Source organism: Babylonia areolata, chromosome 9, assembly GCF_041734735.1.
Source record: "Babylonia areolata isolate BAREFJ2019XMU chromosome 9, ASM4173473v1, whole genome shotgun sequence".
Classification (NCBI taxonomy): domain Eukaryota; kingdom Metazoa; phylum Mollusca; class Gastropoda; order Neogastropoda; family Buccinidae; genus Babylonia; species Babylonia areolata.
In genome coordinates, this window is record NC_134884.1 from 34,067,682 (window position 1) to 34,094,803 (window position 27,122).

The window sequence follows — 27,122 nt, forward strand, 5'->3', positions numbered from 1 at the left end:
TAGATCATCGGGCTGCCACCACGGAAATTAATTCAACAAGGAACAGCATATGACGGAATTTAATTCTTTTAACACACACACACACACACACACACACACACAAGCTTGGTTCGAATCAGCCCAGTGCCAAAATAAACAAACACGCATGTTCCGTGGCCCCCAGAACACAATCCAATCAGCCGGGACGAAACTGTCACGTGAGATAAGGAGTGCCAGCGGCGCCATCATTCTTCCTGTGGCACTGAGGGATCTTGTCCGTGAACTGTGTGCACAATTTGTCCTTCGTAGTGTCTCATTATGTTCCGGAGTTCCCTTTAAACACGTCAGATGGATTTATCTACCAGTGTCTCCAAAAGTTATGTCAGCTTCGGAACTTAAAGTGGCTTGTTTTTCATTCAGAAATGTTTTTATTTCTTGCTGTGAGTTGTTTTCATCTGGGGAGCAATCATTGTGCTTCTTTGGGCCGTCTGCTACGAAGCGACGATTCGGTCAGATTGCAAGTTGACTGGCAGTGACAAATTGGAATTGTATCAAACATAACCGGCGTTGGGAGTTTTGTAAAAGATGGAGAGTGTTGAGAAGGACTGTAGTGCTTTAGGAAACCTGTTTCAAACAATTATCAACGATTTACGGGTGAGCAACTCCAAATCTCTCACTTCATTTTGCATGGACCGATCGAGTGTGACGGCTTCTGGATTGGTCTTTTGTTATCGTTATGTCAACAAGTGCTACTGCTCGTGTGCACTCGTAGATGACATGAGTGTGCGTGTGTGTGCACGCGCGCATTTACGGATGTCTCATGCGTACACGGAAATGCTTTTTAGCACATTTATGAAGAAGTTCGAACTCGTTGGCAGATGAACAAGATTCTATATATAAAATTTACGTTGCTTTTAAATGAAAGGAAGGGCAGCAGAGACCAGTCTGCCTGAATAATAACCCTTCCTCATATTATGAAATGTTTGATATTTTTCAACAAAAAAGAGGAAGGAACTGACAGTATAGTTTACATGTATCTGTTTTTTCCTAACCACACCAGTAGGCATACTTAAATGCCGTATTTTCATAGCTTTCTAAAGTATCCCTGTTCCAGATTTGTAACTGAGTTGAATTTACAGTTGATACTTTTGTCAAACATTGACATGATTTTAAGAATTTAGCAAGGGACTAACACTAAATATAGCTTGATACTTTATAGATGTCACTAATTGACACTGCATTGTCGTTTCCCAGTTTTTACTGGTGGAAAGATTCCTCCAGTTTAATGCATAATACATGACTGCCATATGATAAATCTGGTATCACCTATTCTCCACATACACAAGATGCATTCATGCCTACACACAATTATGATAAGACTTTTTAAACATCTGCATGCTTTTTCTTATTACTTGATCATTATCTGCTCATGTATAAATTTCATTTCATGTCTTAGAACTGTCTTTTCTCCTCCCCACTTCCCCCTCCCCCCTCCCCCCCCCTTCATAATAATACTTACATTCTTCTCATTCTGCTTCAGCTATGAAGTGTAAATGTCAATTTATAACATGACCGTGATTGGTTATGATATAAATTATAATTAGTAATGATTTGTTTAAATACTATTTTTTCCTTTTGACTTTTGAGGGCTAAATGCATTGTCCTGCTTTATTGCTTGCAGAAAATGGACTTTAAGTTTTAAAAATAGTTTTGTGAATTTTTATATGGAAATTATTATTTTTGTGTATGTTATTTTTGCTTTCCGTTTACTAGTTTTAGTATTTTTAGCCTTCTATTAGTTCTAAAGTCCTGGTTTTTTTTAATATTTCATTTTTTGGTGATATGGAAAAGTAAAGTGCACATTGTGTAAGGCTTGTCCTAACTAATGTATGATTTGTCTGTTTTGTTTGCAGAATAGCTCACCAATATGGGAGGATTTTACTTACAAAGCTACAAAGCTCCATCAGTGTCTCAAGTAAGAAAACTGCACACTCAGTTACTGACACTGTGAAGTATGCACGAATGACATGTGTGCCCATATAGTGATATACACTTTACAAACCCATGTGTAATGTATTGATTGATAAATTTTTACAAAGTGATAGATGATTTGTTTGTAAATTGTTAACTTGCGCAAATTAATTGTAAACTGAGTAATATCCACATTTCTTCCCCTGTGCTTTTCTGTTGATTAGATGGAATAAATTATTAAATGGTTAATAACATTGTGATATATATATGTGTGTGATATATATATATATATATATATATATGTATATATGTATGTATATATATGTATATATGTATCACAGTGGATTCAGAAAAGGCATGTATAAGCTATTTCAGTGACTATTGTAATGGTAGGAATCACATTACACTGAAGAAGTGATCTCTACCCAGGTTTAAGTTTCAAGAAACTTGAACCAGTGTTTAGAGTGTCAGATGCCAAAGGATATTTTAGTAATTTATACTAAAATAGCCATAATCGGGCAGTGACAATCAGATGTGTATGCCTTCACTATACACTTATTGCACATTACTGTCACTTTCATTTTTATGGATAAATTACACTCGTTTTCAAAGAACTTTAAGAAGAAGAAAAATATATTTATATATATATTTTATCGACTGGATTCATGAGCTTGTGATTATGAATCTCCCTTTTTCTCTTATTTCTTTATCTTTAGTGTCTTGTCTAGGTGAATGCCCACTTTCTGCTTTCCAACTCACCAAGTGAATTATTTCAAACATTCTTCTTTTTTTTGTTGTTGTAAATTTTTGCATTTGTAGGATGGGGAGTTGTGGGAGGGATGGGGGCTTAAAACTAAAAGTTAAATGAAACTCAGTGTAGATGTAATTTAATGGTTTTTGAATGAGTTATGTATTAATAAGTTCAAAATCACAAAATCATCATACAGAGCTTTCTGACAAATGTGAGGAAGATATTGTATGTGTGCCCATAAGGCATAACCATGTGAATGTGATCATTCATAATGTTTGGGGCCAGTTTTAATGTGACACTGACTAATTTTGACAATTTATCTCGTTTGTTGACTTGGATATATAAATTATATGGGAAACAAAATAGTTTTCAGAGAAGGCTAAAATACTGTTGGATGTCTCCTTGATTCCTGTACAGGGGGGAAAGTCTGTGTTCTAACTCAGTAACTGACTTGTACTATTTTAGTGTTTATAAATAATGACAGAACTTGGGTCAGTGACCTGTAATGAATGCAGGAACCTTTCTGACCATAGGCAGTGATCTGAAGCTGCTTAAGCAAAACATGGCGTATGGTCAGTGGTGGTGACTAGTGGGGCTGCTCGAAAGAGCATCCAACACAGTGCTGGCAGGCAAATTACATGTTTCATGCATACACTGCTGTACATGTATGCCAACACACACACACACACACCGTACATGTACACACATGCCACACAGCACACATACGCACATACATGTACACAAACGCACACACATGCACACACACACGCACACACATGCACACACATGCACACACACACGCACACACACACACATGCAGACACATGCACACACACACACACACACACACACACACACACACACACACAGCAGTTTGAAAACTGTGGAAGGCAAAGATTAAGAGATCAGTTCTGATGAAATGGACAGGTACTCAGAAAGGGGTTGAGAGCTGAAGGTAATTCTTTTTTCAGATTAAGAATTAGTGCAAAATATGCAAAAGTTAACACTCTTGCCATTATGCTGGGGGACTGATCCCCCAAAGAATGTGGTACACTCCTTCTAGAAGTGCGTGTGTGTGTCTGTGCACATGTGTATCTGTGTCTTTGTCCGTCACTCTGTCAGCATGTGTTTCTTTTTTGACTTCGTTAAGGTGGTGGTGTTTTTGTTTCCTCCTCCATACTTTGGCAAGAGTTTGATAAACACAGACATTTGCCAGGGGTTCAAGCTCTCAAAACAAATTTATACTGAATTATCCTGTATGGTAAATAAAACTAAATTATGAGGGTGAGAACACATACATATATATATATGTACACACACACACACAGACCCCCCCACACCCCCACCCCCGCACACACACACACACACACACACACACACACACACACACACACACACACACACACAAATTTTGGATGAAAAAGGTCATAACATTTATGGAGTTGCAGACCACAAACGAGGTGCATACTTCACTGTATTGTCACAGTAATGGAATGATTTTAAGAGAGAGAGAAATTTGATTAACAGAATTATATGTATGTATATATATACATGTTAAGTTAATAAACTTTTTAAATGGAAAGGCATTCTTGACTCTGTAAGATAATTGCCTTTTTGTTTACTTTTCAACTTTTTTAAGGCAAAGGTATCAATTATTTACTTTGTTGTGGTTTATTTATTTTGCCATTTTTGTTCATGGTAAAAAAACAAACAAAAAAACAAAAAAAACAACAACCACCCATTTCCCATTTGCAATAACATACTTCAGTAACTTGTACAAACCTATTGTGGCAATGTTGTGAATTTGTTACAACTTGTTCAGTTTGTTCATTAGTTTGAGTTTGAATTATATCTGATGGTATTTTATTTTATGTTACAGGACTACTTTGGTGGCAGCCAGTTCCTTTCTGGAAGCGTTCCAGAAAGTAGCAGACATGGCTACAAACTCCAGAGGTAACTTAAGTTTGAAGTAAATTTATTATTTGTAGTGTAATTCGGCAGCTGCAGCTTGGATTAAAAAAATAATTATAACAACATACATTTTTTTAGGGTCTGGTTTTATGTATTGTTAATTTGTTATGCAACTAGATGGTTCATGGAATTTGTGGTGGCCTGATATTTTTGATTACTTTGTAAGCTCTGCACTTGACTGGAGTAAACATAGAATGTTGATTAATAATATTTTATTTTTATTTAGAATAAACTATAATAGTTAATAGTAATACACTGGTGTCAAGCTGTCCCCAAGGAGAGCAGCTATCCTGGAGAAAACAGGATACAGGCAGCGTGCACTCTGTTCCTGTGTCAAGGGCCTTGGTGGCTTGCCACACACAATAATAAGGTGACTGAATAGGGTCGCTGACCTGGGCTCTGTGTCAAAAGTTATCTTCTGTAATGCCAGCGAGCCTGAACTTTACGAGGGGCTTGCCACTTGTGGACTGCCACGAGTCTTGCTTTCAGTCATCATGGAGTATTGCATGTTGATGTGGGTGGTTGGTGGTTGAAACCTGAGTGAATGCAGTGGGGGGCATGATTTTTGTAAATCATGTGAAGATTGATGTGCTGAAATACTGTTTACGTTGAATCTCTCACCCTTCAGCTCTCTCCCCTTCCCTCCCTGTCCATTTATACACAGAGATGCTCTTATTTAGATAAAATGTTTCGTGATATTTGTTTTATTTAGTCATTTTACAGCTTGTCAGCTTATAAGAAAAAATGTAAATACTTATCTGTTGAACCTGCCAGTTGGCATTATAAAAAAAATCCATATGTAGGGTCTTTGGTTATATAATGTAAGGTTAGTTTTGGTTGGTTGATTGGTTGGATGGGGGCTTGATTGAGAGGAGGATACTTTAAACTACTACTAGATTATAGAACTATAAGCTTTCCATTTGATTTGAGGTGCCATTAATTTTAGATTTATAGTCCTCTTACTGCAAGTATGATTTAATGGTTTGTGTGGGAAGCTACTTTATAGTTCTTTTCATTTAATTTGAGGTGCCATTAAATGATTAATTATGAATTTATAGGCCCTCTCTCTGCAAGTATAATTTAATGGTTTGTGTGCTGTGGTGATTTTTGTAGTTGTTGTTGACAATGACCTGGCCATTTTTTTTTAACTAAAACTAAAAGAAATAAAAAAAAAAGAGAGAAAACCATCAACTGTTTTGAATATTTTATGGTAGAATTTAACTTTGGACATGGACATTTTTGTCATTTTATCAAGTCTTACTCAAGTTACTGTCCTCAAATTCTATATCTATGTAGAAAGACCGTCAAAATTCGAAAAGCGTTAAAACCAGTGTTCAAATCAGTGAATTTGCCAGAACAGTTTGACTGTCATGTCAGACAGAATTATAGATGTGGCGCCTCAGTTGCGCAGACAAATTTGCCTGCTGCTGGCAGCCACCGGGCTTGATGTGGGCAAACGCTAGCAGGTCCTGCCGCTGAACCCAATCATCTGAGGCCAGCTGCTCAGCCAGGAAGGAAGGAAGCAGTTGAGAGTGCCCACTCTAGGGAACAAGTAGCATTAGATAGTACAGAGTGCGTCTTTGTGAAATGTGACCGATCATATTGTATTATCTTCAGGCCCTTGTACCCACTGGTACATTGATTTGGAGTGGTTTGCCCTGCCAGAAGCCCAAAGTTGCTCCACAGATATATCTGCTGTCTGGAATAGTCATGGACTGCTCAAGAAGCTTTTCAGTGGCCTTGTTTGCCTCATTAGTCATTGCGATTGTTAGAAGGGAGAGGGGATGAGTGGCAAGATAGATCTATACACAATGCAAACATGGTGGTGTGGGGGAGAAGAGGTCATAGGGGGACACACATTGTACACACACATACAATGGAATAACACAGAGTGACTCAGAGAGATGGATGGAAAAATATTTCGTGCTGTCATGAGAAGAGAAAGGAAGCTGACAAGGACGACTGTAATTGAAATTTATAAGTGTTTTTGCCATATCATGTAGTAATTGGTTAACATAGCATTGGAACATGTCCATGGGTTGGAAATTTGCAACCTCTGTGCAACACAGATTTTTCAAAAGTAGTAAACTCACACTGCAAATTGGTGAAGGATGCATACATTCACACTTACCCAGCCTTCATGCACATGTCATGATTATATCATGTATAAATTTGTTTGCATTGCATGGATTGACAAAAATACATGAGTACAGATCTTCACAGGCAGACAAATCCCTCTCTCTCACACACACACGTGCGCGTGCACGCTCGCACAAGCACACATAGCTCACATTGCTATCCATACACTGCCTCAGTCCCTCAGTCCTTGCACACATTTTCAGAGTTTGCTTAGAGTTCATGGATTTTTAAGAGAGGTCATAATGTTCAGTATAATCTTATCTTCACTTCAAACTAGAGGTGATTTAAGCTCGTGTTGGTTTACTTGAACTTGGAGCACTTTGCTTGCAAGTGGCACATCATACAGTTTTCAGTGTGGTTTGAGTTTTAATTTTCTTTATTGCTTATTGCCCTGAAATAGCATTCAGGATCAGCAGCTTTAATTATGTAAATATATATTATTTGTGAAATTAGGTTCCAAAGTAACAAATGATATTGAAATTTGAAAGATCCATGAGTAGGTGAAGATGGTGATGTAGAGAAGAGTTCAGAGCAGAATGTAACCGAGATTGTATTTTATGCAGTTTGTGTGTATGTGCATGTGTATGAGTGTGTGTGTGTGTGCGTGTGTGACACACACACACACACACACACACACACACACACACACACACACACACACAGAGATAGAGCACAAACATTGATCTAGATTATGATGTAGGTTTTTGTGTGTGGAGGGGCAGGGGGCGTACACAAGTATGTGCTTGTGAGTGTGCATATATATGTGTGTCTCTGTGTGTGTGCAGTCTTCTGCGTGTCAGCCTGTCAGCGCACATATACAGTTATGTATGTGTATGATTTTTGTCAAATCACCATGAACACTCTTGTATTTATGCCAGTTTTTGTACAGGTCTGTAGGCCTTGAAGGAAGTAAAATTTGTGCATTTCATTTTACTTGATTATGATTTTGATTGAAGTGAATGGTTCCTAATCTTTTTTTTAAGTATTTTGTCAGTTTTGTCATCCCCCCCCCCCCCTCCCATTTTAATTAAGTCTGTTACTGATTTCTTTTATTGTTGTTGTATGTATATATATATATATATATATATATATATATATACACATAGTTATATATATATACACACACACACACACACACACGTTTTACCTGTGTGTTCAGCCTAGACTTGGTTCTTGTCAATAATTGGGCTGTCAGTAGGATGAATGTAAAATTGAATTGGTTGACTTCATCATGTTCAGTTATGCAGAACCTTCATTCCATTGGGTAAGGTAACATTTTACCGAACGGCGAATGTATTCTGTATGTGACCAGGTGCCACAAAGGAGATGGGTTCCGCACTGACTCGTCTGTGTATGAGGCACAGAAGCATCGAAACTTGTCTGAAAGCCCTTACTAAGTAAGTGTGTGGTGTGTTCTCAGTCATTGACCACAAGTTTGGTTTCATTGATAATCATCAGAATAAATAAACTGAAGTATTACAAATATTATGTACATGTTGTGCTGCTTGAGTTTGTTTCAAGGAGCATCCACAATGTGTGAAGTGATCCATATATACTCTTCTCCATATCTAATGAAAAGTTGCTTGAACTGTGTGTTTGTGTACATATAGTTTCCTGCATGCATTTACAAGGGGGTGTAGAGAGTAGGGGAGGGGACAGAGGAATCTCTTGAAATATACTTGAAAGTTTTCACATAACATTGTGACTTGGCATGTCTTAGGACTTCAGTAGCTGCCCTTCCTATAAATAAATGTTTTGTTTAGGATACCTTGTCAAAAGTAGGCTTGTACAATAGCTGAATGGTCAAACTGAATGGTCAAATGACTCAAAACATTGGACACAATTTGAGGTTCTTGGTTCAAGCCTGGTATCAGTGCCTATTGGATTAAAGGTTGGGGTCTTTTCAGTATCCCAGGTCAACATACAGGTTGACCTACTATTGTACTAGAGTCTTGATACCCCTTGTGTGTATTTATATATCTATGTAAAAGGTAAAGTCTGCATGTTAAAAAAACAACCAAAAATTGAAAGACTTCATAAGCCATGTCAGTGTTCGATTATTATGGAGTTACATCCCACAAACGCAGTCATCCAAAGACAAAAAAGAATATTTTGCAGATCTCAAGTCTTATTTGTTTTGTGTTCATTCCTTCCCACATAACTTGTTCTCTGTATTATTCCACTGCCATGGCTTCTACTGAGATATGTGCCAGGTCAAATTGCATCCATACTATATATACTGATATTCCTGTTGAAAGTTAGATGTTTTTTCATTGCTATATTTGTGAGTTATGTACTTAGAACCTTTTCTTTGTTGGGAAAGAATTGCATTTCTCACTGTAATTGTAAAACAAAAACATTTCAGCAAAGTTTGTTTGTTTATTTTTTCAGCTCAGTCTTGGACAGCATTGTGGCACCTTTGCAAGAGCGGCTGGAAGACTGGAAGAAGGCTGTAGCTCAGCTTGACAAAGATCATTCCAAGGGTAGCCAACTTGTTCCTTGTCCACTTCTGACTTTTGGGGGCATAGTTGACAAGTCATTGAGTTTTAGAGTATTATGTGTAAACATGAATGAGCAGCCATAGAATGGCAGGGATTTGTGCAGTGTTGTGTTGTAAACAGGAAATATGCCACTCGAACTATGGGAAAGTGTTAAGTTAATGTTGGAAAAGAGTGGATAGGAAAGGATTTGGCTTAGTTTTGGTCCAGATAGTTCAGAGCCAGTTGTTTGGGAGAGGGTGGGGACGCAGTGATTTAGAGAGAAAGAGACTCATACTGTGGATGGCTGAGTTAAAGTAGGGATGGGGAAGAGGGGAGGGTGGGAGGGAGTAAAATATTGTACAGGAAGAAGAATTAGTTTTATCAAATTTCAGTTTTTCTTCTGCACTAGAAAGATCCAGTCAATCTTTTGAAATCCTTGTGTATACTATTACTAGTTACCATCTGTTACTTATTATTAAAAAAAAAAAAAAAAAAATTGCCTTCTTTGCAGTTTGGTAGATACGGCATGTGTGGCATGTTCCTTGCCAACTCATAATGCAGGCAGATTGGATTTTGATTTGTGGTTTATGTGCTGTTTTACAGAATATAAAAAGGCCAAGCAAGAAATTAAGAAAGCTTCATCCGACACCATGAGATTGCAGAAGAAAGTCAGCAAAGGTATCCTTGGTAAAGTTGCGAACCTTTTATTTTTTTCTGTGATGGAATCAAAATGGGTCGCATGTACTGTTGATGATGCTGATTGTAAACTGTGAGCAGACAGAATGTCATACTTGTTTTGTGCATTTTTTTTATGCTCAGTACATTGGTGTCTCAGTGTGTCCAGTTTGTTATATTAATTAATCTCTCTGCCTCTTGTCTCTTCAGTGAATATGAGTTTGGCAGACAGATCTTTATTGACTTTGACTGAAGCAGCATTCCTTTTTCCTTATCTTTGATTTTTCGATCAAGGTATATTTCATTTTGATTATTTTTATTATTATTATTTTCTTAAGTTCTTTATGTTCCTTCGCAGATTTAGGTAAGTTACTGTCAAGCGTTGGTTGGATGAAAACAAATCATTTGGTTTAATGACCAGATCGTTGCAGTCATTGAACTTGAAAGCAGTCATGTTACCCACGTTTTTTTTAACCCACTGCTAGCCTTTGGTGGTGGTTAGGTACTGTACAGGTGGTATGTGGTGTGCATCTAGTTGTGTAATGTATGTGGAGCCTTTGTTGCATGCCATAGGCATTGAGCATTTAAAAGGTCAAGCCTTTGTTGTGATAACTTCTGAAGAAGCTCTTTCCCTAGTTTCAGTATGGTTGTGATAACTTCTGAAGAAGCTCTTTCCCTAGTTTCAGTATGGTTGTGATAACTTCTGAAGAAGCTCTTTCCCTAGTTTCAGTATGACCTAAAGGTTATGAGCAAAAGAACGTCACAGCTCACCTGTAACAAATACTGTTTTTTGGGGTTGGCGGGAGGATTGGGAGGATTTTGTTTTCAAATCATTTATGTAAGACTTTATTGTCATGATCATTTTCTATTTTTTCTCTTTCTTTTTGTCTTTTTTAAGCAACATTTGAACAGGAAAATTCTGAACCTTTGTAAATAAAAAATATTGATTATATAAATTAGGAGAGGTTGGATTGCTTAAATATTGTCTTTCGCTTTTATTAAACAGCATGATTTTCAGACTGAGAACATTTGCATAATGGTGAAAATTGAATCAGTTCATCATAGCAGTAAATAATATATGTAGAATCATACTGTACTGCCTTTTAGGAGGAGAAAGCATTTCAAAAAGGAAGTTCAATATAACTAAAGAATTCATGGCATTATTACATATTTCATCACTATGTCTCATGGAATTGAGTTATCTGTAGGTATCATTATACATCTACGAAATGTTTGTATTTGAAAGCCCCTCCCCCACACACCACCACCACCCTCCTATTTGTAATTTTTTTTCAAGCAGATGTAATGTAGCATGATATATGGATCAGTCCATGCACTGTGATGTCTCCTTGAAAATCAAAACTGAAAATTTCATCATATCGTGTTGCTGTCCAGGAAAGAACGAGATGCAGACGAAACTGGAGAGCGCCATGCAGGAGGTGAACGACAAATACCTTCTGCTGGAGGAGGCGGAGAAGACGAGTGTGCGCACGGCGCTCATCGAGGAGAGGGAACGCTTCTGCGTCTTCATCAGCTGCATTAAGCCCTTCGTGGTGAGTGGCAGGGGGAGGACTGCTTGGAGCGTTTGTTCCCTCCATCATTGTGTAGTTTTGGTTGTTTCTTCCCTGCATCGTCGTGTAGATTTTGTTGGTGTGAATGACATGATTCTGGCTGTTATTTATTTATTTGTTTTTTTTTGTGTGTGTGACAGGGTTTTGTGTTTGATATTAATGTACAAATTTATTTAGTTGGGCTGTGCTGATATGTGTACAATATGCAACAATGTCAAATGTCTGTTGTGGGTGTCTGTACTGCTTAAGCAAGATTATGCATTATTTTATTTTTGTGGGTTTTTTTTTGACGATCCTGCATTTTGTTTTTATCTAATACACTGAATGCGACTGACTTGAGTTTCTTGTTTGTCGAAGCTAAAATTTGTGGTTGGACAGCACAGTTTGTTTTGTTCGTAAGGTTAGAAGTCTTGCACTTTCAGTTTCTTGTAACGCGCATCTTTTATTTTCTTTTTTTTGTTTTCCAGATGTCTTTAGAATAAGAATGTGCTTATAATGAGAGTGTTTCACTTTCGGGGAAAACAGTTCAACATGACAAGGGAAGTAACCTTTTTCTCAGTTTTGAAAGTAGCAATTTGATCAGTTGATGTGAGTTGCCTCCTGTTGCACGTACTCAGTTCTGTGTTAATGAGCACACACACCTGTGTTGTTCTGAAGGTGTTCATTTGGCAAACATTGGCTCTCAAGCACCCTGCTTTTTCATCGATGGAATTTGTAAATGTTATTTTTTTGGGGGGGTGGGAGTGGGGTATCTTTTTGAATATTTTTTTTAGGAGAGGGGTTTGTGTGGAGGGTGGGTGTAGGGGCAGAAAAAAAGTCATGCGTTTGTAATTATTCCAAAATTGTGCATGTTGAGCTTGAAAGTATGCTGTCCTTCATATACATGTGATTATTTTTGTATTTTATGAATATCTGTATTGATGTTGTGGCAAATTTCCCCCCCTCACTTTGTTTGCGTTAAGACTTTGGTTAAAACTGGACCTTGGTGGTAAACTTTTCAGCATTACAAGTACTGGTCACATACAAGTTTGTACAAATGTTGTTTGCTATGGAGATAATAAAGTATCCTTGTTCTTCTCATTGATTTACTGTCTGTCCACTCCAAAGTCATTTCAACAAGTCTGCATTCATTCATTAATTTCAGCACACATTTGAATATTCATTTTAAAAAAAAAATTGTAGTGCCTGTGCTTTTCAGAGAAATCCTGTATTAAAAAAATCATCTGTGTGCAGTATTAGCAAAGGTGTCAATGATTTCTCTATTGAATTTTTTTTTGGGGGGGGGGGTAGGGGGGTAGAGTCTGTGCTTTATAGAAAAAATCATGTATATGTATTGAAATGATTATCTGTGTGCCGCATTTTGGTCGGCAAAGGTGTCAATAATTGCTCTATTAGAGACATCAGATTAAAAAAAATTTTGTTTGTTCAGGATCACGAAGCAGAAGTGTCAATAATTTCTGTATTGGAGATATAAATTTTTTTTTTCTGTTCGTTTGTTCAGGATCACGAAGTTCATCTGCTGACGGAGGTGACACATCTGCAGGAGATCATGCACAGCCTGTGTCTGCAGGCTTCCGACCCCCACTCCCTGCCCGACTCTAGCGAACAGGTCATCACAGACCTCAAGGGCATGGACCTGTCCGCCTTTGGTCTGCAAGGGAAGCAGGTAACAGCTATTAACACTTTGGCTGCCGTTGTCGCCTTTTCGGCACCCACTTGCGAGACAACCAATGTCGCCAAAAGGTGACCTGATCAGGGTAGGTCATTCACAAACCTACCACTTTTATTTGGGGAGGTTTGAAAGGCCATATTTTGTGCATGTGACCAGGGGAATCCCCTTCTATCGATCGACGCCATCTTTTCAGTACTTCTGCAAGTTTTTGAGTGAATTTATTATAGTTTTATCCGCAGTTTCGATCTTTTCATTTTCCAAAATGGCTGCATCGACGAGCAGACAACACCACTTCACAACTGAGCAAGTTATTGAGCAACTGAGACTGCAGCCAGACCAGCAAAATGAAGATTCGGGCGAAGAATTGCCGTATGATGATGGAGTTTCATTGTCTGAGGGGGAGGGTGATAGCGATGGTGACTGAGCACCGAGCCAAGCACCAAGTCACGAGCATACGGGGCGTGGCCAGACTAGTGGAGCACGTGTTCCTGCTACGGCCACCACATCGGCAGCTGTGAGTGACCGTGATAGTGAAGTGGAAGAGTGTGCTGCTCAAGTGGCAGCTTTTGTGTCACGTCAGAGACAAACAGCACAGCATGGCCGTGGGTCAAGCTCAACTACATGCCAACAACCAGGAGGGAGGGGGCATGGTAGAACAGCTGTGCCAAGCCCTGATTTGTTTCGGTGGCTGTGATCCATACTGTCCTGAAGAATGGCTTCCAAATTTTACTAAGAAAACAGGTGAGAGGTCTGTGTGTGTGTGTGTGTATGGTTGTGTGTGTGTGTGTGTGTGCTCGCACATATATGTCACTGAGAGTGTGTGTGACTAAGATTAGGTTGCACTTATTTTTTATATGGACAGATCAGAGGTGCACTGTTCATTCACTAGCAGCACATTTAAAATAATGTGTGCATTGTATCAGACAAGTGCATGACATTGAAGAGCAAGAGCAATATGTTTATTTACCACACAAATATTTCATGTCAGTTTTTTTTTTCTTGTGAAGATTATGGAGATACACTGTGTAAAACAATGCCTGTGTAAGTCAGGGATGCAAAGGGGAGTAACCTACTTTGTGAGGTCATCAGCCATAGCTACTTTCGTTTTCTCTGCATAGGCGGGTAGTTGCACAGGACAGGAATCACACCCCTGCCGAAGTCTGCACTAGTGGATCACGGTAAGTATGTTAAATAAATGTAATTTTAGGAAGAAAATTTCCTGTTTTTGCTATTTGTGCACTTTTTATGAGTATAATATCATTAATTTGCAGTATGTATCATTAGCTGATAATAAATCAGCTGTTATATCATTATTACTGATTGTATTTTCCTTTTATTTTTGCTCATGTGTTTCAGGTGTCCTTCCTTGTCAACACTGACAACTTCCATCCAGTGGACTTCTTTATGGTTTTCTTCCCAGTATCAGTATCAGTATTCCAACTCATGGCTTACCAGTCTATTCTGTATGCAGAGGAGCTGCTGTCAGGCATCACTGAACTCATTCAGCATTCAAGGCTGAATGCTGCCAAAGACGTCACTGTTCCTGAAATGAAGGCATACACAGCACTTCAGATCGCGATGAGGCTGTGTTGTAAGTCTGAAATCGAGGACTGCTGGCAGACGTACTGGCTGCTCAACCTGCCATTTGGAACCATAATGTGCAAGAAGCCAATGTGTCCCACTCTGTGCTTTGAGCTGTGTCATACTGTGGAGGACTACGGGAAAGCAGCAGCAACCAAAATTCATGGTCTCCAACAGTGAACAGTTCAGACCTGTGTACATATTTGTAACATATTTTTCCACCATTCTTTTATTTTTTTTTTTACTTTAGTAGTATCTCAGTTTCTTCAGATAATTGTAAAGTGAAAATAAATTAATAATAATAATAATAATAATGGTATTTATATAGCGCTGGATCTTGTGCAGAGACAAATCAAAGCGCTTTCGCACCAGTCATTCACACACATGCATAACTCTAATACTGTAGAAACTAAAGACAAGGAAGGGCAGGCAAGGGAGGCTATTTGGGAAGAGGTGGGTTTTAAGGCCAGACTTGAAAGAGCTGAGTGTGGAGACTTGACGAAGCGAAAAAGGAAGTTCATTCCAATGGCAAGGTCCAGAAACAGAAAGAACGGCGGCCAACAGTCGAGTGTTTGAATCTGGGTATGCGTAAACAGAGTGGATCTGAGGCCGATCGTAGTGATATTTCAAGTGAGGACACTGTGAAACCTTCAAGTGAAGTGACAGAAATCATTTTTCTACAAAAACGCAAGTTCATTTTGTGTGTTTTCTGTGGATTATATTCTGGATTACACCATTACATGGGAAATATATTTGTACTGAAGACTTCAGTTGGTGAGCTTACTTTGTTTTCAACTGCATTGCAGTGATGTTTGTGTTGTACCTGTCTTTGTTTATGTCTGTAATGTGTCAAAGTGCAAAATTTGTATTCAAAACAAAACAAAACATAATTAGCACAAAAATAAAAAATATTTCACTTGTATGAGCTTCATTTATTGGTCCAAAACACAAAAATTCCATCATTTCTTTTACTGGAAAAAAAAGGAAGTCATTTGGTTCAAAAACAAAAAAGTTACAGTAATTTGAAATTGGTAGGCGTAATTTCTTGCTCTTTCTTGAAAATCAGCTGACGCCAGGGAGTGTAGCACTCTAAACTCGCTGGCGGTAAAAGGGTTAAGGGGGTGGAGGAGGAATTTTGTAAATCACACAGTTTATCTAGGGTGGTTTATCTCCAGACCATTTTCTCAGTTTCATGGTTATTATTCTGGATATTGTTTTATGACTTGAAATGCCACTTTCTACTGTATTTCCCCAGGCACTGAAGTGGTTGTCTTGTCACACGCACTGGTGATTGTAGACCTTCATTGAAGTATTAATTTTCACATTTTTATTGTATTTAAAAGTAATATTTCCCAGACACTCTATACCTATCGATCATGAAGCCACAGCAGTCACTACTATCCTTGGTTTCAAATGATGATGCTCAGCTAATCACATGCGTGTTTACATTGAAATACAATTGAGAAGACCAATTTGCTTAATTGTTTGCCCAAACAAGAGAGAACATGGCTGAATCAAGTTGCGTCTTGGTCAAACTGTGTCTGTGCCCAGTGGATTAAACTACAAGGTGTGTTGGCTGATGTAAGTCAGGGTGTTCCCACCAGATTCAAAATATCCTACCAAATTTCCTGATTGTTCCTGCAAACACTTGACAGGAGTTGGCATCTCTGGTTACAAAAGTGTAAAACAAAAAAGAAGGGTTTTCTTGGCAGGAAAAAAAGGGGTTGGCATCTCTGGTTACAAAGTGTAAAACAAAAAAGAAGGGTTTTCATGGTAGGAAAAAACCCCTGTCTTTTGTTGACTGTGAACAGCACCCCTCGCCGCCCAGTTCCCCCAGCTCCTTGGGGTCCCGCAAGTCATCGGTGTGCAGCATGGCCAGCATCAACAGCTGCTCCAGCACCTCCTCCAAGTCACACTCTCCAGGCCACACCCTGCACAAACAGAACACTGTGCAGGTATGGTGTGTGTGTAGGTGCTGTGTTTGTAGGTATTTTTGTCTGCATGTTTGTTGTGTCATGTCACTTTAAGGTGCTCTGTGTGTGTGTGTGTGTGTGTGTGATAGTGGGAGTGAATGATTGATTTTTGTTTCCAAAAGTGAGGGAAATCTTTTTATTTAAAAAAAAATTGTGTTGACCAGCCCTTGAAAACAAGAGAGAGAGAGGGAGGGAGGGAGATACAGAAAGAGTGCGTGTGTGTGCATGTGAATGTGGTGTTGTAATTTTGTTTTCTTTCAGCATCCTTCTGTATGTGTGTTGGTGTGTTATTTTTTTAGATTTGTTTTTTTCTTTTTTTCTCTCCTGCATTCCTTTTAAGCTTTTCAGATGTTTGATTCTAATGGAGGAGTATTCATGACCATGTGCTTGTTCACTGACTGCAGTGTGCCATGTTGTCAATTTGTGCGAGGTTGTTGATGTTAATTTAAAAACAAAACAGAGATAGGGAGAATAGATAAGTCATTGCCTTGTGATGTTGTGTTATTATTTCCTTTGTATAAAATGAACCAGTGAGAATGGCTAAATAATTGCGTTGTCTTCCATGCAGTAGCTTCTGTGCATGTTAATCTCTCTTCACTTTGTCTGTTGTATTAGTGTTATATTTTTCTGAAAGTGATTTTATACTTTTAAAAGTTTTGCTTCAAGTAGATATTAATATTAGTTGACATCTTTACACATAGTCATGACAGACTTGTGCATGCACACATCAGTCACTTGCACACAGGAATGCACACACAGACAGATAGATACGCACATACATCATGTACGCAGGCACACATACACACATGCACATGAACATGGATATACAGACACTGTATATGAAAAGCCAAAGACATAAAAGTGAGAGTTCTTAATGTTTAGACAGATACACAGTTGTAGTCATGCAGTTGTAGTCTAATGCAGTCAGATTTCTTACCCATTAGTAGAAGTATAGGAAACAAGTACCATAATTGCTGGGCAACAAGGCGATACAGCACAGAAGATGCTTCCCTAGAATGTAAAGAAAAAATATTTTGAACGTGTACAATACGCACACATCTGATAAACTGCATTTGCTGGAAACCTTGAAAAGTGGAAGTCTTCCATATTGATTGGTGCTGAGTGGCTCTATTAATCCACGATGTTGTTTTCTGAGTAGTGACATCGTCCTTTGAAACTGGATTAGTGTTCGACTTGTTTTCATCTGCATGTCGACATTGTTCATCTGCTCGGTTATCTGCGTTTTCATCATCTGGTACAGTTTCAACTAACCAAATTTGCCCTGTTGTTAAGCCCCAGTGCATTAACTTGTTAGGATCTAGTCCCTCTTCCAGTCCCAGTAGCCATCTTGCTTTGCATATTTGAAAAGATTTTGAAGGTGATTAGTTCACTTTTCTGATTAACTCTATGGAGACGTAGTTAGATAGTGCATGAAGTTTTACTGTGACTGGCAAATATGGACATATTTGAAAAATTCAACACACTTTCACACAGAGACAAAGACATACAAATTATATATCACTAGAAAGTTTACCATCTCTTCTTTTAACATATTAAAACAGTTTTCTCATTAAATGCTGCTAAATATATATATTTTTTAATGTTTTGAATTATGTCACTAAATACTGAAAAACAAAAACAAAAAAAATTGAAAAATAGGTATTCTCTACCGACCAGGCATGTCATATCCATCAGCTAATCCACAAGGCAGTACAAGATGATTTTCTCACACAGTAAGGTTCCCTGATTCTCATGAATCAGTTTGAAGTCAAATGTTTCGCAACAAACTGTTAAAAAAAAAAAAAAAATTAGAAGATCACAACACTGGTTGGTTATGTAAAGATCGACCTCTCACCCAGTCCAGAAAAGTCTAGAAAAAAAATCTTTTCACGCAGTTAACTGTCAAGGGGAAATAACTCAGTTTTTCCTAGACTGATCCCTCAAGACAGCCTGATTAGTTTCCCTTTAATTGAACATTGCTGAGTGTATGAAAAAAATTCTGCGATCCGCCAAATGCTACACTACGGCACGTCATTCTGAGCGGGCAGAGTGCCGGCGCATCTCCAAAGAGTTAATCTGTTTTCACACCACAGTTTATCCCCATCTCAGATGCTGCTCTTTTTCCGTGCCTTAAAGACAAAAAGCAATCATGATCTCTTAAATGCAGTGTCCTTTGCAATTTGTTTTCAGTTCAGTATTATATTGAACATCAGTGATCTTGAGTGGAGCTGTTGTAAGACTGAAGTGTGTTGCTGTTCAGTGTGATTGTGTACACCTATTGTGATCAAGAAAGTTGTCAAGTATCAAGTTTGTTGTGAGAAGTGTCACCAAGTGGTGGTCAGAATTTAGTTTTCAGACATGGATAAGGCACATTCTGCTATAAAGATGTGGGGGTCAGATTTGAGTTGAAGAGTTTTGCCTTGTGGTACAGAAATTATGGTAGTTGTATCACACTATGCAAGAGCAGAGGGATAATTCTTTTGCCTTTGTTGCATAACTTTACATAATAGTGTTTTGTTTCTAAGGAGCATGCACATTCTTACACATCTATCATGCATTACAAAAAGTTAAATACAATTTTTTTGCTGGTATTTGTCATACTTGTGTCCACATGACACGTCCAGATCGAAACAGTCACACGCAAACCTGTGCATGCATGCACATGCTGATGCCTATGCATGTGCGCATGCACATGCACACACACACACACACACACACACACACACACAAAATAAAAGATGCACATGACTGGCACAGCAAATCACATAATGAGAGGCATACAAACATGCTCGTGCACACTTGAACTACATCATAATTACACATTTAAAAAAAAAAAATAATAATGAACTTTCATTTTCATTTCAGTTTTGCATTTTGTGTTGGTCTTCTTGTCAGTCGCTTGTAAAGCATGTCTGTTGTATGCTGCCTGCTCCCTCTCTGCTTTTCTACTCCTCCTTTGCCTTGTTGCTGCTTTTGTGCCCCTCTGCTCCCTTACCTCCCCCCATAACCCCCTTTTCCCCCTCCACCCACCCAGTATGACTGCCCTCCCACCCACCCACCTACCCACCCAGACCTGAGCACCTCATTCCTTCCCACAGCTACCCCTGGGTGTTGAGCGCCTGACCAGCGTATCGTCTCAGGACTCTGGCTTCACCTCACAGGACACGCTGTTTGTGAGACCGACCACCCCCCTGTCCCTTAACTTACATCAGGTAGGCGATTGCCCTGCTCAGGGTTGGAAGTGACTAAGTTTGAGCTGCTAACTCTCAGAGAATTTTTTGCACCGCTTCCATTTGAACTAAACGGAGATGTGTTTTGTAGTGTTCTTTTGCCTGTTGTTATTGTGGTTTGTGGTGTTGTGTGGCAATGTTTTGTGTATGGTTAGTATGGGTTTGAATGTATGATTATTGTATGCTTTGAGAATGTTTCTGTGTTGTATGTTATTTGGATCAGTATATTATTTGGACAATATTGCAGGGTGTATTTACTAATGTGACGATAAAGCTTTAGTAATAATTACAGATGAGTTGTGTGGTTTGGTGTTTTGGCTTTAATGTTTCAGGGGCAGTTGAATGAATATGGTATCCACCCCAGAAAATTTTCCCTTGTTATTCTGGTTGTATAGACAAACTCTGGCATTGAATATTATTATATGATGCACACTACTGGTGAGCGTTTACAATACTGTTTATCAACATTAATGGCAAGTTATGAGGAGACCGTGAAGATGGAGCAGTGATAAAGGAATTATTAAAAAAAAAAAAAAAAGCTTTAAGGATGTTTTTGTAATGCAGTATTGCAGTTCTGAATGCCTTTTTTTCTTCATTGACTTAGATTATGTAATTCTTTTTGCATTTGATATATAAATTACAAATGCATGATTTAGTAAACAGCGTATGTGTGTGTGTGTGTGCTTGTGTGTGCGTTTTGTTCATGTGCATGCTAGATGGAAGTGGTTGCACAGTATGTGATCAAATACACATCCTTGTTGATTTTAAATTTAAACTGATCTGCTCTGTATCTGGCAGCTGTCAGTATTTGAAGGTACTTGATAATCATTTTTGAGACTTTCGCATATTTCATAACCAGTTTCAGGGCTGTTCTTGTTTCGTTAAAGTGGGTTTTAAATTGTTTACTTATGTTTCTGTAATGTGATTTCCTGGATTTGGATTGCTTTCATTATTTACACAAAGGTCAATTTAGATTGCTTCGTCAGCTGAATGAACCCTGGGATTAGTTCTGGTCCTTGTAACTATAGATCCCGGATCCACTGTCTTTCTTTATTCTCAGTCTGTGCATTGCTTTACTGAAAGTGTTGCTTTTCATGTCTGGTGTACTTTGGTTGTTGAACAGTTTATACGGCATGTGCATCATTATGTTAACCGTGAAGAATTCGGGGGAAGGGATGGTTGGACAAAATTCCTTCCCAGTGTTATTTTATTTATAACATGATTTAGTGGTGCTGTATTGATCTGTTAGCTCCTGTCAGGATTGCTGTGAGTTAAATATTGGTGATATTCCGTGACCAAGGCTTTCTTTGTGAATCCCCGCGTCCCCTACGCACACACCAAGAAACATGTTTCTGGCCAGATAAAGAAACTTGTTTTTGGCCGAATTTCCCCTTTAAAAAAAAATGTTTTTGGCTAGATTTCCCCTTCAGGAAACATGATTTTAGCCAGATTTCCCCATTAGGAAACCTGTTTTGGCCAGATTTCCCCATCAAGAAACATATTTTGGGCCATATTTCCCCTTAGGAAACATGTTTTTGGCCAGATTTCCCGTTTAGGAAACATGTTTTGGCCAGATTTCCCCATCAAGAAACATGTTTTGGCCAGATTTCCCCTTTAGGAAACGTTTTTCGCCAGATTTCCCCATCAGGAAACATGTTTTGGGCCAGATTTCCCCATCAAGAAACATGTTTTAGGATGGATTTCCACTACAAGATGCATGTTTTTGACCAGATTTCCCCATCAACATGTTTTTGACCATCAACATGTTTTTGTCCAGATTTCCCCCTGAAGAAACATGTTTTTGTCCAGATTTCCCCATCAACATGTTTTTGGCCATATTTCTCCATCAACATGTTTTTGGCCAGATTTCCCCAACAACATGTTTTTGACCAGATTTTCCCATCAACTTGTTTTTGGCCAGATTTCCTCTTCAGGAAACATGTTTTTGGCCACATTTTCCCCTTGAAGTAGCCAGCATGATCCCTGCTGTGTGTGCAGGACACCATGGCCCGGCGGGACAGCACAGACGCAGCAGACAGCAGCTCCACACCGGGCAGTCCCCTCTCGGACCTGGACTCGACCCTCACCCCATCCAGTTTCAGCACCAACAGCCTCCCCTTCTCCGCCGCCACCAGCTCCAAACTGGACAGGGCGCGCCCCCACACCATCTCCGCTGGCTCGGAGAAAAGCTACGCCCGCCTGGCTGTGAAACCGGAGCTGTTTGAACCCCTGGCAGAGAAGTCGGAGGCTGGGGAAGAGATGAAGAGTCAGCAGGATGGGATGAAGGTTAGGTCGCAGAGCATGTCAAGCGAGAGCCACTACGCCCGGCCGGCAGCTGGCATCAACAAGATGCAGCCGGTTCTGCCCCCTCACTGTCCCAAGCCTAAGGTGAAGGCTGTCGCGCCCCCTACTTTGCCGCCTGGTGAGTAGTTGTTGGTTGCTGATGCATGCAGGGGTGTGGGTGTGAGGGTTGGTGAGGAAAGGGGGAGGGTGAATGTTGGGAGAGGGGATGGGCAGAGGTTCAGATAGAGGTAATGACTGTGTGTGGGTGTGTGTGTGTGAACAAATGTGTCCCTTTTAGAGTATGGATGTATATGTATATATGTGTATATGTCTGACCACTGTTTACTACAGTGATACTGTAGAGATGCAGCTGTTATCTTTCGTTTTTTTACCCCCATCTTTCTTGTCATATATTCTTATCGTGAGTGGATTGAAATGTCTGACCACTGTTTACTACTGTGATACTGTAGAGATACAGCTGTATCATAGCATCTTTCTTTCTTTACCCCTATCTTTCTTGTTGTAAAAATAGTCTTTATATTTCATCACTAGGCCTGCTCAGCTTATATCTAGATTGACATAAGCTTACAGCTGGGCCAACAGCAAAGTGAGAACTGAATGATCAGTGGTTTATCCATTGCAGTGGGATATTACAGCTTATTTTTTTTTATGAAGGACTATGACTAAAACCAGGAGGCAGGATTGCACTGGTTCTTAGTGTTGCAGCCAAGGGGGGCTAGCTGGCCTTTGGGAACAATCCCAACACCAACTGTCCCAAAACCCTCTTGGCTGAAGAGAGGGAGTGAGTAACATGGGCAAGACACTCTCCATTAGAATCAAATTCTAGCCCAGATAGTCTTCAGCTGTTCTGATGGTCACAGTGGGACATGACTATCATACTATCATACATATATTAGTGGATTGAAATGTCTGACCACTGCTAACTACATTGATTCTGTAGAGATGCAGCCGGCCTATGCCAACACGGCAGAGCTTCACCAGATGGCCATGGAAAAGAGGGAGAGAGAGCAGCAACAGGGCATTGAAAATCACAGTGCTTCCGTCGCCCTACTTTCAGGTCCCCATCAGCTTGCTCCGGTAAGTGTGGGGAGAATTTGTTGAAAAACAAAAATGTTGCATTTCTGACTGAGATAAAAAGGAAAAAAAACAAAAAACAACCACCCAAAACACCTACTTCATTCAGTTTTATAGAATTAATACTTTTACTGGACTTTGTTAACTGTTTTTAAAAATGCTGTGTTACCTGCTTTAGAAAATGCTGCTTTTGTGAATTGTATTTGTGCGTGTGTGTGGAGGTGGGAAGGGGAAGGGCAAGAAGGGATTGGGGGTTTGAAATGTGTGTGGCATTGTGATAGATAATGCTTTGGACTGCCTGTTGTAAAATGTGGCTGTGGTATGTGTATTTTCAGCTTACGCCTTGTACTACCTATACTTCGTGCTGCGTGCTGTGTTTATCTTTCAGTGTGGTTTTTATGTTATTGTGTGCGTTTACATATGTATACAGTATTATATATGTGTGTGTTTTTGTGTTCTGTTATATATGCATCTACAAGCGTGTTTTGTATAAATGATGAAGTAATGTGTCATTGTATGTGTGTGTGCAGTGTGTCTGTGCATTTGTCCTTGTAATATTATTTTGAGCCCATGATTTTAACTGCAAGGTTTGTTTTGCAAAAACATTTTCTTATATATTTTCTTATGTATAGTTATATAACTTTGTGACTGTAATACTCTGCATTCAGTGTGCATGTTTTCATATGTACATACATGCCACTGTGCTTGTTGTGCGTATATATATATATATATATATATATATATATATATATATATATATATATATATATTACTATATGCATTGAATACTTCTGTGTATTATTGCTTTTGTGAAATAGATGTCTTCTGTGTCATCTTCTGTGCTGTGATAATAATGCTTATCAATAGCTTTTAGATTTTTGCTTGTGTCTTTGAATTACTCATTGTGTTCTCACTGAAAACAGATCCATATCAGCTGGTTCTTTGGTTTGGAGAGGGAGGTATAGAGGGAGAGGGGGGAAGCTGTTGAATATTTATTAAACAGCTTTCTCCTTTGTTCTATGTCTCATGAGCCTTTTTCATCAGTAGATAGCTTTTCTCATGATTTGTAACTTGGAATGGGAACAGAGGTCTAGAATGGTCTTGGTCAAATTGATCGACAGAAGAGAAGTGCTGACTGCATCGTTTAAAAAGAACAGAAGAGAAAAAAACACTAGATACCGCATATGATTTGAAACCATTAGCAAAAGTGTAATGTATGGACAAGTACCTGATGTCCACCTGTGAGCAATATGAACATATGTCTGAGCAAGTGGTTGTTGCATCTCCAGTTGGTTGTTCAGACATGTTACTGTAGTCAGGTGAGGAGAATGACAGGTGCTTGTGAAGAACCAGAAGCAGATGCATCTCGTTCAAAGACCTTTTCCTCAGGTTATTTGTTTAAAAAAAATAAGAAGAAAAAAGAATTTTTGAGAAAAGGTTTCTTTTTCTCTTAAGTGTTATGTGCAAAACAATATAAATGGTGTTTTGGTAAAATTTTAGTTATTAGCTGAGTTATGTCCCTTTACCTGCATTTCTCTTACGCTGATTGTGGGAAGGGATGAAAAAAGCGATAGGAGTGTTCTAGATGTTTGAATCATAGATTATGTCTGTCTTTACCTCTTGTAAGTTGTCTTGTGCAGACTGAGGTGTGTTTCAGAGTGGCTTTGTTTGTGTGTGAATTGAACTGCGTTTCTGATTGTTTTCTGCATAATTTTAAAGCAACTTGCTTTATGTTTATATTAACTGTTTGGCTGGAAGTTTGTACATTTTGCTGATTGTGACTTGAGTTTCTCTTGCCTGTTTCTGTATGCTTGATGTGCCTGGGTCTCTGCAGGCTGATCTCAAAGCCTCAGACGATAGTGACATTGCTCGTGATACTTTGGAGCTCGAGGAGGCTATCCGCAGCCTCGACAGTGTCACTGCGGCTCTGGGGGCGGAGATAGCTGCAGGGGAGGAGGTGGCTGTAGTTGAGCGTGGGGGAGAGAAAAGCAAAGAGAATGAAGAGAGTGACCTGCGTCGGTCGACATGGTCACAAAAGGCAAGCAAGGACATCCCGCTTTCCTTGTGTATATGTATTTAAAACATATATATCCAGAATTTCTCTTTGCTCCTCCAGACTTTTATTTCCTCCTCCTCTTCTTCTTCTGGTCCTGTTTGTCATCACTGATACCTGCATACCTGCCACTCTTCCTTGTGCCTTAATGTAATACCCACAGGCACCTGCTTGCTTTTCTCTGGTCTTTGGCTGATTCTAGCTTGATTAAAAAGAAATTAAGAAGACTTTCTTGTGTAAAATAACAGCTTCATATTGATTACTTCCAAGGATTACTACTCATTGGTTTTGTCTGTCAGTTCTATTTTGCCTGTGAAGGGTAGTTTTTGCTTTTAATTCTTATACAAGGCATGCATGTATTTAATACTAACATCAGCTATAACTTTTCAATCTTACAGGGCTCCCACTTTCAGCAAAATCATGGATTTCAGGAAAAACTGAAAATGAGATTCAGCCGGGAAGGGAGTGGGTGGGGGGGCGTTTAGTGATTTATTTTATTTTATTTTTATTTTTTGCAAGTGGTGGCTGCAAGAGCAATTGAACTGAATAAGTCATATTTGCTGTAATTGATAACTTGGAATATTGTTACTGTGAGACACTACTGAAGTTTTGAAGGTGAAAACTGAGAAGTGCTGTTATGTATCAATGCCTATTTCATCCCTGTAGATGTAAGATTGGAGGTGCTCTGTGTGAACTGTACATTTATGGTAATGGTATGAAAGTGCTATAAATGTGCTGCGATTTGCGTCAGATTGCACAGTTTTGACTGTAAATTTCGATTTTTTTTTTTTTTTTTTTTACACTGGGGTTGGACCCCCCCAAAGGTTTCAGGGATTTTTGATTTTCCTCAGTGGGAACCCTGGTCTTAACCATGTGCATGCTAAGAATTTCTGGAAGGAAGAAGAGAAATTTGACTGTTACTTGCATGATGTGAGTGAAAGAGTGTGGGTGTAGTTAAAAATTATAGAAATATAAGAGGGATGATCTGGTTGGGGAGGAGGGAGAGAGAAGAGAGAGTGGATGGAGGTGGAAAGGGGTGGGTGAGAGGGAGGTGGGGGGGGGGGGGACAGGTGGGGGGGAGAGGTGGGGGCAGTTGGGGAATTATTTGACAAGGCTTGGGTTTACATCCTGTTGGGTGAGTGAGTGTGGGTTTTTTTTGTTTTGTTGTTTTTTTTTAATAAATTTTGTTTTGATGTTGTAAAGCATGAAAATGCATGTGTAGTTAATACACGTGTCAAGTAACTCTTGAGTGTTCTTAATCATTGTTTTTAAAGGAATTGATTTTTGTACTGTAGTGTATACACACTTGCGCGCGCGCACACACACACACGCACACACACATACATACATATATGTCATTTCTTACTGTTTATTAATTGTGTACAGTTACTTTCCCAACTTTGTAATGAACAGATGATTAATTTGGCAAATGTGTCAGTGTTATTAATGGGTGAATGTGTTTTCATGCTTACTCAGTATGGTTGATTTCTAATTGGCCTTTTTTTCCCCTGTTTTTCTTGATCCTTATGTTTCTTTTGCTTTTTCTAATAAAAGCACTTTTATGTGATATAACAAAGTCACACAGTTGGGAGGGTGTTGGTTGGCATTGCGATCATTGCCTGTGTTCGGTCCTTCATTCTCCTGGCGAAGGGTTGTGCACTGGACCCAGATTCTTGAGTCCCTCACAGAGCTGTGTAT

At 39.0% G+C, this 27,122-nt stretch overlaps 1 protein-coding gene across 1 annotated transcript in view; it reads left to right on the forward strand.

Moving 5' to 3' along the window:
• Nucleotides 1-226: 226 nt before the first annotated feature.
• Nucleotides 227-27,122, forward strand: part of LOC143285839 (uncharacterized) — a 37,207-nt gene continuing 10,311 nt past the window's right edge. Inside the window, exons 1-12 of the mRNA XM_076593274.1 lie at nucleotides 227-633; nucleotides 1,893-1,954; nucleotides 4,581-4,654; nucleotides 8,124-8,208; nucleotides 9,203-9,294; nucleotides 9,895-9,969; nucleotides 11,362-11,519; nucleotides 13,039-13,203; nucleotides 16,602-16,745; nucleotides 19,862-19,975; nucleotides 21,992-22,415; nucleotides 23,238-23,374. Coding sequence (XP_076449389.1) covers nucleotides 565-633; nucleotides 1,893-1,954; nucleotides 4,581-4,654; nucleotides 8,124-8,208; nucleotides 9,203-9,294; nucleotides 9,895-9,969; nucleotides 11,362-11,519; nucleotides 13,039-13,203; nucleotides 16,602-16,745; nucleotides 19,862-19,975; nucleotides 21,992-22,415; nucleotides 23,238-23,374 — 1,599 coding nt within the window. The 5' untranslated portion in view covers nucleotides 227-564. The remainder of the gene's footprint in view (nucleotides 634-1,892; nucleotides 1,955-4,580; nucleotides 4,655-8,123; nucleotides 8,209-9,202; nucleotides 9,295-9,894; nucleotides 9,970-11,361; nucleotides 11,520-13,038; nucleotides 13,204-16,601; nucleotides 16,746-19,861; nucleotides 19,976-21,991; nucleotides 22,416-23,237; nucleotides 23,375-27,122) is intronic.